Here is an 18,189-nt window from a genome sequence, read left to right as displayed (position 1 = left end):
GAATTGGCAAATGTTTCCTGTAAAAGGTCAGAAAGTAAATACTTTAGGTTTTGTGTGCCACATATGGTGTTTGTCACATTTTTTAATTTTTAAAAAAAGTAAAAGCTCAGATCCCTATTCTAGGTCATCAATTAGTTATATGTATAAGAACAGCAATAAAGAATGAGTATAGTCCTATCCTGTTTGGCTTAGAGCATCGGCCTGCAGACTGAAGGGTCCAGGTTTGATTCTGGTCAAGGGCATGTACATTGGTTGTGGGCACATCCCCAGTAGGGTGTGTGCAGGAGGCAGCTGATCAATGTTTCTCTCTCATTGATGTTTCTAACTCTCTATCCCTCTCCCTTCCTCTCTGTAAAAAATCAATAAAATATATATTTTTTTAAAAACTCACTTTAAAAAAAGAAAGAATAAGTATGTTCTTTAACCAGACTTTTTACAAGGGCTGGACAGCAGCAAAGCTAAGTCTTTCAATGTATTAACTATAATATACAACTTCTAAACAAAACGGCAGTATAATTAAGGAGTCTATAAGTTTTCCTGACTAGAAGGCATGTATGCACTATACAGAGGTGAGCCACTTAAGAAGGAATTTTGGGTTCTTTCAAATACCTAAATAAATTGTTTAGTGGTTCTCGCTCTTCAGTAATTACAGAATAAAATTATTTTTGTTACTTGTCTGCCACTTATTTTAAGATCAGAAAATTTGAACCTCTGATGGTTTAATTTTATCTACTTTGGAGAACTAAATTCCACATTAAGCCAAGATAACTTACTGAAGAAATAAATGTAAAATACAAAGAGATCTAACTCAACATTTTTCATCTGACCCTTGGCTCTTTCTCAAAGGAACACTGATTAATATTAGAATATATCTTATAAGGCTCATTATAGTTAAAGTCCTACACTAATACAAACACATATTCAAAATGTGTCAGAGCTGATGCAATTCCAGTAACAGCAACCTAAATCTAATAGTATATGTCTACAAAAATACAACTGGATTACTTTGCTTTTCCCCAGGATCTTAACAGAATCTGCTTAAAATGACATAAACTTAACATTCACATACATGCAAATACTGCTAAAGTCTACTACTCAGAAAGTCCAAACCTAACTATCTAATTCCCCTTTCCTGCAAATTATAGTATGGTTGAACAATGTCATATACTACACACAAAATATTAAGCTAAAATTATTAATCATTCTATTCCATTCTTATTATGCTAAATATAAACTGTGAACATTAACATGTAAATTGTAAGTGTTTTGATTTTAGTCACATGCCATGCTAATTTTCCCTCAGTGTACCAATGAAACACTATTTTCAAAATATTAAAATTATCACCTGAAGCTCTGCCGTGTATTTGCACTTTAACTGTTTCCTGGTTGTTCAAATCGTCTGTTTCAGACATAGAGTCTTTATCTTTATCTAAGTCTCCTTCAGAATATACTTTATTAATCTTATTACACATCTTCTCTTTTTGCCAATCTTTTGACATTTCTGAATTGTTCTCATCATCCTGAATTAACATTGTTGTTTCATTATTATCTTCAGAAAAGCTTCTAGAGCCATTATCATTTTCAGCTCTATCACTGCCGCTACAAGATTCACAGGACTGAAAATCTACATCTGACTGGCTCTTGTCTTCTTCCATGGTCTCCTCAGTCATCGTTTGAGGATCTTCTTCTACTTCCATGACCTGTTCTTTCAGTTCTTCATGAAGCAGATCCATTAAACATCGAAGAAATTCTTGAGCATCCTAATATAAAAGCAAAATAGATATCACCGCTTCATGTGTATGCATGCAGAAACTTAAGGAAAAGTATACAGAATGTCGTTATCAACTAAATGTGTAGCATTATACTAAAGAAATACAACTTTGTAGAACATAAGGCACTAGAAGGATGAGAAGCACTAAGTCCTAAAACATTAGGTAAATGAAACAAAAGTAATTATAAAACTGAAGATGATCTGGAGGGAGGTCAGCTCTTAGTAGTGCTGCTATTTTAAAAAAGTGGAGGAGTAAGGTATAAAGAAAACCTGGATTTGCTTCGTGTGACTATTCAGAGAGATGTCCTAAATTCAAATACTTTAACTTAAAATTAAAGCTTTATCCAATTTTGTACTATATCTTACAGAGAAACCCTTAATCAACCTGAAATGCTTATTAAAAATACAAATTTGTAAGCCCCAACTCATATCTATGAAATCACAGTCTCTGGTAATCCAGGAATTTGCATACACAAAAATTAACAGGGAATAGATATTGTTTTGAAAAAGAAAAATGTTAGGGCCAGGTATTAATACTAAAAGATATTATATAAAACTACAACATTTGAAACTTGCATTAGTACTAATACAAAAAATATATGGGTAAATGAAACAGATTAGGAAGCCCAGAAACAGATTCTGTTTTACATATTAACTAGAGGCCCAGTACATGAAATTCATGAAAGGGAAGGGGTGTCCCTTAGGCTGGCCTGCACCCTCTCCAATCTGGGACTCCTCATAGGATGTCATCTAAACCAGCAGTCAGACACCCCCCAGCCTGATTCCCCTAACTGCTCTCCCCTGCCAGCCTCATCACTCCTAACTGCCTCTGCCTTGGCCCTGCTACCATGGCTTTGTCCCGAAGGACGTCCAGTCTAATTAGCATATTACCCTTTTATTAGTATAGAGGCCTGGTGTACTGGTAGGGGCCAGCTGGTCTGCTCTGAAGGGGGTCCTGGATCAGGGTGCGGGGTTCCCTTGGGAGGCAAGCCGACCTGGGCAAGGGGCCTGGAGTGGTTTTCAGGCTGGCCAAGCCCCCGGCTTTGTCCGGAAAGACGTCCAGAAGGTCTCTCAGTCTAATTAGCTTATTACTTTTTTATTAATATAGAGATAATATAAAGATGTAAGCACAAAAACCAATAGAAAGACATTTTTAAAAGTCTTAAAGTTACAGTTTGGTTCCCTGTTAGCTACTTGTGAAAACAAAATTTGGATCATACTGTAATATGAAATAAATAATATGTATTGAAAAATTACATTTTTGAAAAATGGAAGCATACAATATGGAAAGCATAGATGAAAATTTATCTCTGATGTAGAACTTTTCAAAGTTAAAAGCACTAAAATTATTGACATACTAGTGGCCCAGTGCACAGATTCATGCACACTGAAAGGAAATTAATTAGAAGAAATATTTTAATATTGCTATTCACCCTTTCTTTATAAGTGTCAGAGATGAAAGAAAATTAGTAAAATGTATATGAAAATAATATTATATATAAATTGATTAATAAATAATAACAACATGATACAACAAAAACGACATGATATAAAAACAACAGTCAGGATATAAAAACAACATTGATAAAAACAATGACTGATGCCAAAACCGGTTTGGCTCAATGGATAGAGCGTCGGCTTGGGGACTGAAAGGTCCCCGGTCAAGGGCATGTACCTTGGTTGCGAGCACATCCCCAGGAGGGGGTGTGTAAGAGGCAGCTGATCGATGACTCTCTTTCATCTATGTTTCTAACTCTCTATCTCTCTCCCTTCCTCTCTGTACAAAATCAATAAAATATATTTTTTTAAAAACAATGACTGATAAAGTGATTAAATTTATTCCAATATCTCACTGTATACCACATAAGAGTAAAAACACTTTCAGCGTGCTTGACTAATTCCTCTTGTGATGAAGTATTTACAGCTTTAACTTTAATGTCATACGCTCTTTGAACTCAAGAGAAAGTAACATATAACTGACCATGTCCGAAAACAAGTTCAGGTGGGAATATTCTTACACTGTCTAGATTGGTGCCAGCGAGATCTTTGTATGTATTGCACATGTGTGAGTCAACATTTATTTTTAAATTGCTAGTGTGCATCATATGTACTGGCCGGTCGGCGGTTGGTCACACCAATGGCTGGTCAGTAACTTAGTCTTTTATATATGTGTGTGTATACATATAGGTTTACCCACTCCAAAACTCAAAATTTCTAGGAATATAGAAAATTAAGATAAGGATAGAAAAATATTAGCAGAAAATAAGATAAAAGGTCATTCTTGTTAAATAAAGGCATGAGAAAAAGTAATAAAAAAAATAAATGAACAAATAAATTATATAGAAATACATATGACCACATAATAGCATAATATATAATGGCATGTTGCAAATTTATTAAAGATGAATATTATGAAAAAGCAATGAAGACTTACCTGCTGAGAATACCCCCGAAAAGTTGGATTTACAGTTTTAATTCCTTGAAACAGATTAGTAGGCACAACAGAACCTGGCCTAAGGAACAAAACATTAAAAAATGAGAGATTTGTGATGTTCTGTTTATTTATAATTTAGCAATCAAGAATTAAAGGTATTAAATTAAAAAGTGTTTGTTTCAAAAAATCATTCAAAATTGCCCAATATTATGTTCCATAGGTTTGTCAGCTTATTATTGATATTTAAGCTATATCTTATTTTTCTCTTCCCTAATGAAATTATAATACTCTACTATATAATATTTTAAAAATACTGAATTATTTAAAATAAAAATGTATTTACTTAAAATTTCTGGGGTAATTAAGTGTACCTAGTATACTATCTAACTAAAAATTTAAAACCAGACATTAAATACTCATGAAAACAAGTGAAAAGTAAACCAATATATGAGATTTAAATCTTTAAAAGTCTGTACTATGACATTTAAGGCTTACATATAAGTCTTTTATTCATTTTGAGATTATTCTTGTGTATGGTCTAAGTTGGTGGTCTAGTTTCATTTTTTTTCATGTATCTGGCCAATTTTTCCAATGCTATTTATTGAAGAGACTATCTTTATTCCATGGTATGCTCTTGCCTCCTTTGTCAAATATTAATTGACCATATTGGTATGGGTTAATTTCTGGGGTCTCTGTTCTATTCCATTGGTCTATATGCCTGTTCTTATGCCAGTAACTTACAATAGCTTTGTAGTATAGTTTGATATCTCGTATGATAACCTTCCAAGTTTGTTCCTCTTTCTCAAGACTGCTGACATTATTCATGGTATTTTTTTTGTTCCACATAAATTTTTGGGATATTGCTTTAGATCTGTGAAATATGCCATTGGTCCTTTAATAGCATTGCATTGAATCTATAGATTGCTCTGGATAGTAGAGACATTTTAATGATGTTAATTCTTCTAATCCATGTACATGGTATATGTTTCCACTTGTTTGTATCTTCATCAATTCCATTTTTCAATATCCAATAGTTTTTTGAGTACAGGTCTTTTTCCTCCTTGGCCAAGTTTATTACTAAGTATCTTAATTTTTTTATTGTTGCAACGGTAAATGGGATTCTTTTTTCAGTTTCTCTTTCTGAAAGTTCATTATTGGTGTATAAAATGCCATCACTGGTTGATTCTTGTATGTGCCCTGACCAGAATCGAATCTGCAACCTTGGCATATTGGGATCAAGCTCTAACCAACTGAGCAGAATATTCATTTAAAAACAATAAAGAGTCCTAGCTGGTATGGCTAAGTGGATAGAGCGTCGACCTGAGAACTGAAGGGTCCTGGTCAAGGGCACATGCCCCAGTTGCAGGTTCGATCCCCAGTAGGGAGCATGCAGGAGGCAGTCGGTCAATGATTCTCTCCATCATTAATGTTTCTGTCTCTCCCTCCCTCACCTTCCTCTCTGAAATCAATAAAAATATATCTTAAAAATAATAATTTTTAAAAATAAAAACATAATAAAGAAAAGGAATATATTAAGTACATACCTGCTTTTATGCCACAGTTCAGTCATAAGTTTGAGATAACTTTTACAAATGGCTGGTTTCTTATCTGTTCGAACTAGTCCTCCACAATCAAGAAAAAACTGTGTCAAAGGTGGGCTGATTTAAAGAAAACAAAATATATGTTAGAGGGTAATCAAGCTTAACACTGATTACTTTCTTGGCAATTGACTGACAGTACACAGAGCCCTCTATTATTTTTTTGTTCTTGTTTATAACTTCACATTCATTTCTTCATATTCTTGCTCAAACCAGATTTGATTCCACCATCTCAGAGTCTTTAAAGCTGTCAGATCCAGTTAATACCTTTCATTTTCCTGTCAGTAGCATGTCACAGGTGACTTACCTCTCATTCTTGAGCAACCCTTCTCTTGACCAATGTAATGTATCTTTTTTCTTTACCTCTCTATGACAATTCTTTTTCCTCTTTATTGTTCTTTCTGCTCTTACTAGATATCTAAATATCAGGGTTCCTCAGGACTTGATCTTATAACTTTTGCTCTCTTCCTACAAATACTTTCCCTGGGTAATCTTAAATTTTCACAAACATGCAATGATAGTCAAATTTACAAAAATGAAACAGCTCATCTAAGCTCCAGAGTTACAACAAATACCCAAACATATGGCTGTCTTGGGTATCCCAAATTTAACATATGCTCAAAATTTAACTTTTAGCCTAAATCGGTTTGGCTCAGTGGATAGAGCATTAGCCTGCAGACTGAAAGGTCCCAGGTTTGATTCCGGTCAAGGGCACGTGCCTTGGTTGTGGGCATGTCCCCAATAGGGGGTGTGCAGGAGGCAACTGGTCGATGATTCTCTCTCATTGATGTTTCCGACTTTCTCTCTTCCTTCCTCTCTGTAAAAAAATCAATAAAATATATTTTTAAAAATTTAACTTTTAAGTTAATCAGTTTCCTCTAAGCTTCTACAGCCCAGTAAGCGGTACTGCATCCAATGGCTCAGGTTACCAATTTATAAGGCAATGAATGAACTGGATTAACTTGAGGGCACCTCCAAAAATTTCTTCACTTCAGGGAACTGTCTGAGTAAAGGACCAAATCCTGGCCTACAATAAATGAGCTACCATAAAAAGATATTCCATATAAGTGGAACCAAGAGAAAACATGGGTAATTATACTTATATTAGACAAAAATAGACTATCTCAAAAACTTTAACAAGAGATAAAGAAAGTCATTCTGTAATGATATAGGTGTCATTTCATCAAGAGGGTATCATTTGTAAATATGTATGTACCCAATATAGGAGCACCTAAAAATATAGAGCAAATAGTAACAGATCTGAAGGGAGAAATAGACAGCAGTAGAATAATAGTAGAGGACTTCAATACTCCCATTTTTAAACAACAGACAGGTCATCCAGTCAGAAAAATCAATAAGGAAAAATTGGACTTAAGCTACACATAACACCAGATGGCCATACATAATGTTCTGTACGTTCTAGACACAAATAGAACATTCCACCCAACCCAGTTTCTTGCTTACTCTATCTTGACAGTTACCAACAAGAAAAAGAAAACTTTTCAAGACCAATAACATATTTTGTTTTAGTTAATTCATATAACTTTCTAAATGGGGCATTTCAGAAAATGGGAGAAAAAGAAACTATGTGTTGAGGGGAGCAAGGAAAGAAGTACAGGTAGGGATTTATAGAATTCTATTGGCTAGGGGAATTCAATAGAATTGTTAACTCTTTCCCATATTACTATTAATGTGTATCTATTTTTAACCCCCCCTTTTTTTATACTATAGAAGCATAGTTTTCTGCTCAGAGTAACTTTAAAAAGTTATATAAATCAAACAAAATTAATTTCTCTACTTACCAATTAGAAAGAGCCTGCAAAGCTGCATTCATATAACAAGTATTGCCAATATTTTTCAAACCGGTAAGACCTAGTAAGACAAAGTATAAGCTATGTATCATTCAATGATGCAATGACTCAATAATTTTATGTGTTTACGGAATATGTAACTATGTATGACAGTTATTATGGAAACCAAACTACGTTAAGAAAATACAAAATACATTATGGAAATACAAAACAACAGCCTGAGCAACTCAGAGAAGTCAGACTTATACCAAAGTGTTAATTTTCAGATAGTTATTTAAATATAGACTTATGTAAAGGATTAAAATTCACTTATATGAACTACAAAACAAAATTTTTTCAAAAATATATTTTATTGAATTTTTACAGAGAGGAAGAGAGAGGGATAGAGAGTTAGAAACAATGAGAGAGAAACATCAATCAGCTAACTCCTGCACAGCCCCCACTGGGGATGTGCCCGCAACCAACGTACATGCCCTTAACTGGAATCGAACCCGGGACCCTTCAGTCCACAGGCAGATGCTCTATCCACTGAGCCAAACTGGTTTTGGCACAAAACAAAATTTTTTGTTCCATTATATATAGTTTAGACTAAAAACTATAGGCTTTGTTAAAGTGATTCCAGAGAAATCAAGAATCACTCAAAGTTGTCTGTCTGCTTTTTTTGCAAATACAATTTTACTAGGCCAAATTTCAAAATTCTTTTATTTTTATTTTTAAATTTTATCTTTATTATTGAAGGTGTTATAGATGCTCCCCTTTTTATTCCCCACTGACCCCCTACACACTGCTCCCACCCTTACCCCAGGCCTTCACCACCCTACTGACTGTGTCCATGGGAGTTATGCATACTATATGTATACTAGAGGCCCAGTGCACACGAAATTCGTGCACGGGGGCATGGAGGGGGTTGTCCCTCATCCCAGCCTACACCCTCTCCAATCTGAGACCCACCGGCTTCAGGTCTAAACGGGCAGTCGGACATCCCTCTCACAATCCAGGACTGCTGGCTCCCAACTGCTCGCCTGGCTGCCTTCCTGATTGCCCCTATCCACTCCCATGCCAACCTGGTTGATGTCTAACTGCTCCCCTGCCAGCTTGTTTGCTCCCAACTTCCCTCCTCTGCTGGCCTGGTCACCCCTAATTGCCCTACCCTGTAAGGTAGATGACCTCCAACTACCCTCCCTTGCAGGCCTGATCCCTCCCAACTGCCCTCCCCTGCTGGCCATCTTGTGGTGGCCATCTTGTATCCACATGGGGGCAGCCATTTTATGTTGGAGTGATGGTCAACCTGCATATTACTCTTTTATTAGATAGGAAAGAGGCCTGGTGCATGGATGGGGGCAGGCTGGATTGCCCTGAAGGGTGTCCCGGATCAGGGTGGGGTTCCCTTGTGGTGTGGGGCAGCCTGAGCGAGGGGCCTGTGGTGGTTTACAGGCCGGCCACTCCCCCTGGCGACCCAAGCACAGGCCCTGGTATCTGGAATTTATTTACTTTCTACAATTGAAACTTTGTAGCCTGGAGCAGAGCCAACCCTTCTCCTTGCTCCATGGCTGCTGCCATTTCTGTATGGATTTGTTTACCTTCTATAATTAAAACTTTGTATCCTTGAGTGGAGGCCTAGGCCCGCCAGGGTATGTGGGAAGTTTGGCTTCCTCTACTTTCTTTTTATATATATTTTTAAATTAAGGTATTATATGTGTACATACCTTACCAATCCCCACCCCACTCCCACTCCCATACATGCCCTCCCTCCCCAGAGTTTTTCGTCCATTGGTTTTGCTTATATGTATACATACAAGTCCTTCGGTTGATCTCTTTTTTTGTTTGTTTTTTTTTTGTTTTGTTTTTTTAAATAAATCTTTATTGTTCAGATTACAAATGTGATCCTCTTCACCCCTCAATTGCTCCCCTTCACCAGGTTCCCACCCCACCCTCTGTCCTTTCCCCATCCCCCACTGTCCTCATCCATAGGTGCAGTTTTTGTTCAGTCTCTTCGCGCACCCCCACTCCCCTTTTCCCTGAGAATCGTCAGTCCACTCCCCTTCCATACCTCTGATTCTATTATATTCACCAGTTAATATTGTTCATCAGATTTTTAAATTCCCTTGGTTTTTAGATTCACTTGTTGATAGCTACGTATTTGTTGATCATAATTTTTATCTTTATCTTCTTCCTCTTCCTAAATAACCCCCTTCAGCAATTCATATAATTCTGGTTTGGTGGTGGTGAAGTCTTTTAGCTTTTTTTTATTTGTGAAGCTCTTTATCTGTCCTTTGATTCTGAGTGATAGCTTTGCTGGGTAGATTATTTTTGGCTGTAGGTTCTTGTTATTCATCACCTTGAATATTTCTTGCCATTCCCGTCTGGCCTGCATGGTTTCTGTTGAGAAATCAGCTGACAATCTTATGGGTGCTCCTTTATAGGTCACTACCTGCTTTTCTCTTGCTGCTTTTAATATTCTTTGTCTTTTAATCTTGGAATTTTAATTATGATATGTCTTGGTGTGGTCCTCCTTGGATTCCTTTTGTTTGGGGTTCTGCGGGCTTCCTGGACTTGTAAGTCTATTTCTTTCCCCAGGTGGGGAAAGTTTTCTGTCACTATTTCTTCTAGTACTCTTTCGGTATCTTGCTCTCTCTCTTCTGGAATCCCCATAATTCTGATGTTGGTTCACTTGAAATTGTCCCAGAGGTTTCTTACACTATCTTCAACTTTCTGGACTCTCTTATCTTCTCCCTTCTGCAGAGGAGTGTCCTCTGGCTCTTTGTGTTCTAAATCTTTGTCTTGATTTTTGCGATCTTCCAGTCTGTTTTTAGGACTTTGTATAATATTTTTTATTTCAGACAATGTTTTTTTCATTTCTTGTTGACCCCTTATTATTTCTAGTTGCTCCCTTTTCATATCCTCATAGGTCTCATTTATTTTATCGGCCTTTTTTAGGATATTGTTGAATAACCTTATAACTGTAGTTTTGAACTCAATGTCCAATCTTTTCTTTTCCTCCATCTCCTTCGTGTCCTTCTTCTTGTCTGCATTTTAGTTGTTTCCCTGATTTGATGGAATAGCTTTGTGTGCTAGGTGTTCTGGTAGAGCCCAGTAGCACAGCCTTCCCAGTTACCTGCAGTGGACAGTCTTGGTGTAGCCCTTTGTGGGCTGTGTGTGCAGTCTTGTTGTTAAGCCTTGCTTATTGTTGGTATCACCGGGAAGCGTTGATCTCCAAGCCAATTGGCTGTGAGGATCAGCAGTGTCTCAGCTAGGAGGGTTTCCGTACTCTGCTTGAATAGGGCGGGGTCTCGGGGTGGCACAGACAATCCTTGGTTCCCTGTCAGTCTTGCCTTAGAAAAGTCCTGTTCGTGGAGAGTTTTGGAAGATTGGTTGCAGGCGCGCGCGCACCTCTTTGGTAAAGGCGCAGACAAGCTTTCGATTCCTGCAAGTCCCTCCTTAGAGAAAGCCAGCCTCTGGGAGAGCTTCTGTGCTCAGCCACAGGTAGGGCGGAGTCTCAGGTTGGTGCAGACAAACTTTTTTTCCCTTCGGCTCCTCCCCAAGTCCCGCAGTAATGGCCTCTGGCTTCACACACCTCCAAGAGATCTCTGCCCACTGCCTGACAGTCTGGCCTCTCCCTGTCTGGGGCTGTTTATCAGAGCAATAGGGTGATTCTGTTTTCCTCTCGGACAAGAAAGCCAGCCACGTTAGCTGTTCGCCCTCTCCGCGCCAGGAGTAAGCCAGTAGTGAACTCAGCCTGGCCCGCCCTCTCTGCGTGCAGGGAGTAAGCCAGCGCCTTTTCGCGCACACAGTTCTCCGTACCTTCACAGTTCCTGAGGTTCAGCGTGCCTTCTCTCTCCTTCCCAGATGGCAGAGCCTCCTCTCAGCCAGCCGTCTGGCGCTTCAGGGCAATGCCTCCCCTGTTTTTCAGTTCTAAATTCAAATTTGTTGTGGTAGGCTGCATTCGGGTGTCTACCCTATGCCGCCATCTTGGTTTCTCCCGGTTGATCTCTTATCTCCCCCATATCTCCCTCCCCTCCCCGCTGTAATTTTTTTAAAAATATATTTTATTGATTTTGTACAGAGAGGAAGGGAGAGAGATAGAGAGTTAGAAACATCGATGAGAGAGAGTCATCCATCAGCTGCCTCTTGCACACCTCCTACTGGGGATATGCCAGCAACCAAGGTACATGCCCTTGACTGGATTTGAACCCGGGACCCTTCAGTCCCCAAGCCGACGCTCTATCCATTGAGCCAAACCGGTCCCGGCTTCCCCGCTGTAATTTGACAGTCTGTTTCTTTTACTGTCTCTGTATCTATCCTTTTGTTCATTAGTTTATAATGTTCCTTATTATCCATAAATGAGTGAAATCATGTGGTGTTTTTCTTTCATTGACTGGCTTATTTCACTCAGCATAATGTTCTCCAGTTCCATTCAGGTCGCTGCAAATGATAAGAATTCCTTCTTTTTTATGGCAGCATAGTATTCCATTGTGAGATGTACCATAGCTTTTTGATACAATCATCTGCTGACAGGCACCTAGGCTGTTTCCAAATCCTAGCTATTGTATAATAGATTGTGCTGCTATGAACATAGGGGTCCATTTACCTTTTTTGATTGGTGTTTCTAGTTTCTTAGGATATATTCCTAGGAGTGGGATTACTGGGTCAAATGGGAGTTCCATTTTCAGTTTTTTGAGGAAACTCCATACTGTTCTCCATAGTGGTTGCACCAGTCTGCATTCCCACCAGCAGTGCATGAGGGTTCATTTTTCTTCCAATCTTCGCCAGCACTTGTCCTTTGCTGATTTGATAATAGTCATTCTGACAGGTGTGAAATGGTACCTCATTATCATTTTGATTTGCATCTCTTTGCCTTCCTCTATTGCCAAGCCTCTCACCTGCTCTCTGTGGCTACAGCCATCTTGGTTGGAATTAATTTGCATACTCATTCTGATTGGCTGGTAGGCGTGGCTTGTGATATAGGGGAATGGTTAATTTGCATAATACTCTTTTATTAGGTAAGATATATCCTTTGATTAATCTCTTCCCATCCTACCCTCTTCTCCTTCCCTCTGAAATACAAGACCATTGAATGCTTCAATATCTCTAGTTCTATTTTGTTTGTAAGTTTATTTTGTTCATTAGATTCCACATGTAAGCAAGATCATGCAATACTTCTCTTTCTCTGTTTGGCTTATTTCACTTAGCATAATACTCTCCAGGTCCCTACATGCTGTCTCAAAATGTAATAATTTTTTTATTACAGCATAGTATTCCATTGTGTATATGTACCATAGTTTTTTTAACCATTCACTTACTGATGAATACTTGGACTGTTGACAGACCTTCACTATTGTAAATAACGCTGCTCTGAACATAGGGATGCATATATTCTTTTTTATTGGTGTTTCAGACTTCTTAGGATGTATTCTTGGAAGTAGGATCACTAGGTCAGATGGCAGTTTCATTTTTAGTTTTTGAGGAAATTTCAGTCTTTCATAGTGCCTGTACCAGTCTGCATTCCCACCAACAGTGTACTAGGGTTCCTTTTTCTCCACATCCTCACCAGCATCTGTTGTTTGTAGATGATAGCTATTCTGGTAGGTATGAGGTGGTACCTCATTGTCATTTTAATTTGTATCTCTCTGATTATTACTCACATTGAGAATTTTTTCATGTCTTTTGGCTTTTTATATGTCCTCTTTGAAGAATGTTTATTTAGATCTTCTGCCCATATCTTTTTAAATTTATTTTTATTGATTTCAGAAAGGGAGAGATAGGAATATCAATGATGAGAATCATTGATTGGCTGCCTCCTGAACACCCCCTTCTGGATTGAGCCCACTACCCAGGCATGTGCCCTGACCTGGAATCTAGCCTTGACCCCCAGGTTCATAGGTTAACACTTAACCACAGAGACACACCAGCTGGGCTTTTCTTAAAATAGATTGATTGTCATTTTTTCTTGAGTTGTATGAGTACTTTATATATTTTGGAAATTAATCCCTTATCAGATGTATCATTGGCAAATATGTTAGCCTATCTGAGAGATGCAAATCAAAATGACAACGAGGTACCATCTCACACCTGTCAGAATGGCTATCAACAACAAATCAACAAATGACAAGTGCTGGTGAGGATGTGGAGAAAAGAGAATCCTTGTGCACTGCTGGTAGGAATGCAGACTGGTACAGCCATTGTGGGGTTTCTTCAAAAAATTAAAAATGGAATTTCCGCCCTAACCGGTTTGGCTCAGTGGATAGAGTGTTGGCCTGCGGACTGTCAGGTCCCAGGTTCAATTCCGGTCAAAGGCACGTACCTTGATTGCGGGCACATCCCCAGTAGTAGGTGTGCAGGAGACAGCTGGTCAATGTTTCTCTCACATCGATGTTTCTAACTCTCTATCCCTCTCCCTTCCTTTCTGTAAAAATTCAATAAAAAAATACATTTTTAAAAAATGAAATTTCCATTTGATCCAGTAATCCCACTTCTAGGAATATATCCCAAGAAATCAGAAGCACCAATCAGAAAGGATATATGTGCCCCTATATTCACAGCAGCACAATTTACAATAGCTAAGATTTGGAAACAGCCTAAGTCCCAACAGCAGATAAAATGAATTAAAAAAACTATGGTACAGCCTTAACCGGTTTGGCTCAGTGGATAGAGTCTTGGCCTGCGGACTCAAGGGTCCCAGGTTCCATTCCGGTCAAGGGCATGTACATTGGTTGCGGGCACATCCCCGGTAGGGGGCGTGCAGGAGGCAGCTGGTCGATGTTTCTCTCGCATCAACGTTTCTGGCTCTCTATCTCTCTCCCTTCCTCCTCTCTGTAAAATATCAATAAAATATATATTTTTTTAAAAAAGAAGTCAATGGGGGGGAAAGGAAACATATGTAATACTTTAAGCAATAAAAAATTTAAATAATAAAATACAAAAAAAGAAAGAAAATGATAACTATTTTACTTCCTCCTTTTCAATTTGGATGACTTTTATTTTTTCTTCTTGCCTGATTGCTATAGCTAAGACTTCCAGTACTATGTTGAATAAGAGTGGACATCCCTATCTTGTTCCTGTTCTTAGGGGAAATGTTTTTAGTGTTTGCCCAACTGATGTTGCTTTAGGTTTATCATAGAGAGCTTTATTATGTTGAGGAATGATTCCTCTATTCCCACTTTGCTGAGAGTTTCTGTCAAAACTGGATATTAGGCCCAGCTTGTACAACTCAGTGGTTGAGCATGAACCCATGATGTAGGAGGTCACAGTTCAATTCCCGGTCAGGGCACATGCCCAGGTTGCAGGCTTGATCTCCAGTAGGTGGCTTGCAGGAGGCAACTGATCAATGTTTCTCTCATCAATATTTCTATCTCTCCCTTCCTCTCTTTCTAAAATCAATAAAAATAATTTTAAAAGTGTTGGATTTTCCTGAAAGTTTTCCCTGCATCTATTGATATGATCATGAATTTTTTGTCTTTCAATTTATGTGATGTATTGCATTCTTTTATTTTTTGTTATCATCATCTTCAAAGTTCCTTTTACAGCTATGTAATGTGAAATTCTGAAATTTTCACGGATTGTGCATCTGTGGGGTCTCTTGGCCTGGCCTGCCCCCTCTCGCAACCCGGGACACACCCCGCCCCCGCCGCCCACCTGGTGCATGTTTGGGGCCAGAGAGGACTCCAGGGTGTGTCTGGCCCATCTCGCCTTGTTCTAATTGATCAGATCCCAGCAGCAAGCTAACCTATCAGGTGAAGCATCTGCCCCCTGGTGGTTGGTCTGCATCATAGCTATTGGTTAAATGGTTAACTGGTCAACCCATCGCTTAGGCTTTTAAATATAATAGATGGGCAATTCCATATAAAGAAGGGGTACACAGAAGAATTATTTTACCTCTTGCCTTAAGTTCATCTTCTTCTTCCACTTCTATGTCCAGGTCATCAAATACAGCAACCATAGGAGTTTTTAATGTCGTGTTACTAGGTATTTTAAAATCCTTGATAACAGAACAGACAATGGACTTAAATCCTTAGGTTAAAATTTTTAAAATTTTATCTCATATACCACTACAGTCTAAATATTAGGAAATGTTATCTTTAAGTAAGAATTCACTTTATAATCAATTAGAATAAAACTTACATTAATATTTTTAAAGTAATAAAGGCCTCTACCTATTAATAGCATGTCACTCTACCTTTATTAACATATGTACATGAATAACAAAATCACTGTGAGTTTTCTGAATTTGAACACAATTCACTCCAATTCAGTAAGGCCACATTACAACTTAAAAGACCTAAGTGCAACCCTAACCAGTTTGGTGCAGTGGATAGAGCGTCAGCCTGCAAACTGAAGGGTCCCAGGTTCAATTCCAGTCAAGGGCATGTACCTTGGTTGTGGGCACATCCCCAGCTAGGGGTTTAGAGGAGGCAGCTGATCAATGTTTCTCTCATTAATGTTTCTTTTTTTTCTTTTTTAAGTACATTTTATTGATTTTTTACAGAGAGGAAGGGAGAGGGATAAAGAGGTAGAAACATCAATGAGAGAGAAAGATCGATCAGCTGCCTCCTGTACAACTCCCACCGAGGATGTGCCCATAACCAATGTACATTTCTGACTGGAATCGAACCTGGGACCCTTCAGTCTGCAGGCAGACGTTCTATCCAATGAGCCAAACCAGTCAGGGCTCTCATTGATATTTCTAACTCTCTATATCTCTCCCTTTCTCTCTGGAAAAAAAAAAAAAAATCAATAAAATATATATATTTTAAAAAGACATAAGTGTACGTATCCTACATTGTCTTTTCAGATTTTTCATGTTTTTTACAAGAAGCTTTCCCATCATAACATGCTAACTTATCTCTTGACTTCTATAATCTTTCCTGTTACTTATTATTATACTTATTTATCCTTTTCTGCATATGAAATAATTCATTTTTTTAAATAGAAACAGAATATTCTAATACTAATTCCCAAGAATTGGCTTAACTCAGAGGTTGCAATTGGTGACCTGTTATGTCAAATGCTAGCCCATACTATTTAACAAAACAAACAAAAATTGAGCTAATATTTTAAAAATTGGGAGAGCTCACATAAAAATCAGATTTAGCAAGTTCTCTTATAATAGCAGAAGATCAAAGTATATTCATTTGTAGAAGGAAACTGAATAGTAGCATGCACTCAGCATGTACTCTGGTTCTCCAATGTATAGCTTTATTCCATCCCTATGATCCATGCATATTTCCTTACACTGACCCACTTTATTTTTCTGGCATCTGTAGGTACTGAACATTTGAGTAGGTCTCATGTTCTCACTTTGTTGTATTTAAATACAAAGAAATGTAGAGTCTTTAAATAAACCATTCAACATTTTACTTCCTAGAAAAAAATTTCTATTTGAAAAATCTTAATGATATTTGAATGGTTTTCAAAACTGTTATTCTATAACTAATACTCTATTCAAACAGCCTTTACATTTATACTTCTAAAAAAATTTGTACAAATATCTTTTTCCCCCTCTAGTAATTTTTTCAATAATGAATCATCAGGAAGTTGCATGAAATTAAATTAATGCATTTTATGTACTCTACATATAACTCATCAGAGAATTATTTATAAGTTATCAGAAAAGTATCAGTACATTTATTCAATCAGATTCAACATTTACTAAAAGTATGTAACCTCTTCAGGCAGAAATGACAACTGATGGCTGTTTTAACTTACTTTTCTTTAGTCAATGATGATCATTTTCTCAATGTGTTTATTTGTACTTCTTTGTGAACTATCTGCACTTACTATTTCAGGCACCTTTTGAGTATTGCCCTTGTAAAAATTGTTAGCAATTCCTTATGTGATTAAACTTTTAGTTATCAAACTTTTGTTAAAAATGTAAGATTGTTCAAGAAAACTTATTCTCAAACTACCAGGACACTCCAGAAAAGGTAAAATCACATTTCTGAATGATAAGTAGGAATCAATGAGAGAAACAGTAATAGTGGTGACTTATTAACGAGAGCCATTCAAAACTATGAATCTAGAAATGCAATAAGTATACCTTATCCAAAACCTAGTCATCTTAATTTATATAATATGTGAAGGCAAGCAAATTTATTATCATACATGTATACTATCAGAATGTGAATAAAAGATACAAACAGAAAAATCTAAGAGAGTTGGTATCAAGGGCAAATATAGAAATACTAGAGGCCCGGTGCACAAAACTTGTGCGGGGGGGAGTAGGGGGCCCTCAGTCCAGCCTGAACACTCTCCAATGTGGGACCCCTCTGGGGATGTCGGACTGCCAGTTTAAGCCCAATCCCTGTAATTGGGACTGCTGGCTCCCAATCCCTCTTACAATCGGGGACTGCTGGCTCCCAACCGCTTGCCTGCCTGCCAGCCTGATTGCCCCTAACCACTTCTGCCTGCCAGCCTAATCCCTCCCTAACCACTCCCCTGCAAGCCTGACCAATGCCTAATTACTCTCCTGCCAATCTGATTGCCCCCAACTGCCCTTTCCTGCTGACCTGATCACCCCCAACTGCCTTTCAACGCTGGCCCAGTAACCACCAACTGCCCTCTTCTGCCGGCCCGGTCACC

At 38.0% G+C, this 18,189-nt stretch overlaps 1 protein-coding gene across 3 annotated transcripts in view; it reads right to left on the bottom strand.

Moving 5' to 3' along the window:
* USP33 (ubiquitin specific peptidase 33) overlaps nt 1-18,189 on the bottom strand; it is a 59,635-nt gene that overhangs the window by 23,756 nt on the left and 17,690 nt on the right. For 2 of the 3 annotated variants that reach the window (XM_036445527.2, XM_036445528.2), the window contains exons 6-10: nt 15,487-15,589; nt 7,606-7,675; nt 5,750-5,863; nt 4,206-4,284; nt 1,346-1,760 (exon numbers count right to left, since the gene is read on the bottom strand). In XM_036445527.2, the coding sequence (XP_036301420.1) occupies nt 1,346-1,760; nt 4,206-4,284; nt 5,750-5,863; nt 7,606-7,675; nt 15,487-15,589 (781 nt within the window). Of the gene's footprint in view, nt 1-1,345; nt 1,761-4,205; nt 4,285-5,749; nt 5,864-7,605; nt 7,676-15,486; nt 15,590-17,316; nt 17,743-18,189 lie in introns of those variants that run through there. The other variant, XM_036445529.2, reaches the window with a different exon arrangement.

This window comes from Pipistrellus kuhlii, unplaced genomic scaffold (assembly GCF_014108245.1).
Source record: "Pipistrellus kuhlii isolate mPipKuh1 unplaced genomic scaffold, mPipKuh1.p scaffold_m20_p_2, whole genome shotgun sequence".
NCBI classification, from domain to species: Eukaryota; Metazoa; Chordata; class Mammalia; order Chiroptera; family Vespertilionidae; genus Pipistrellus; species Pipistrellus kuhlii.
This window is presented reverse-complemented; position numbering and strand designations above follow the sequence as displayed.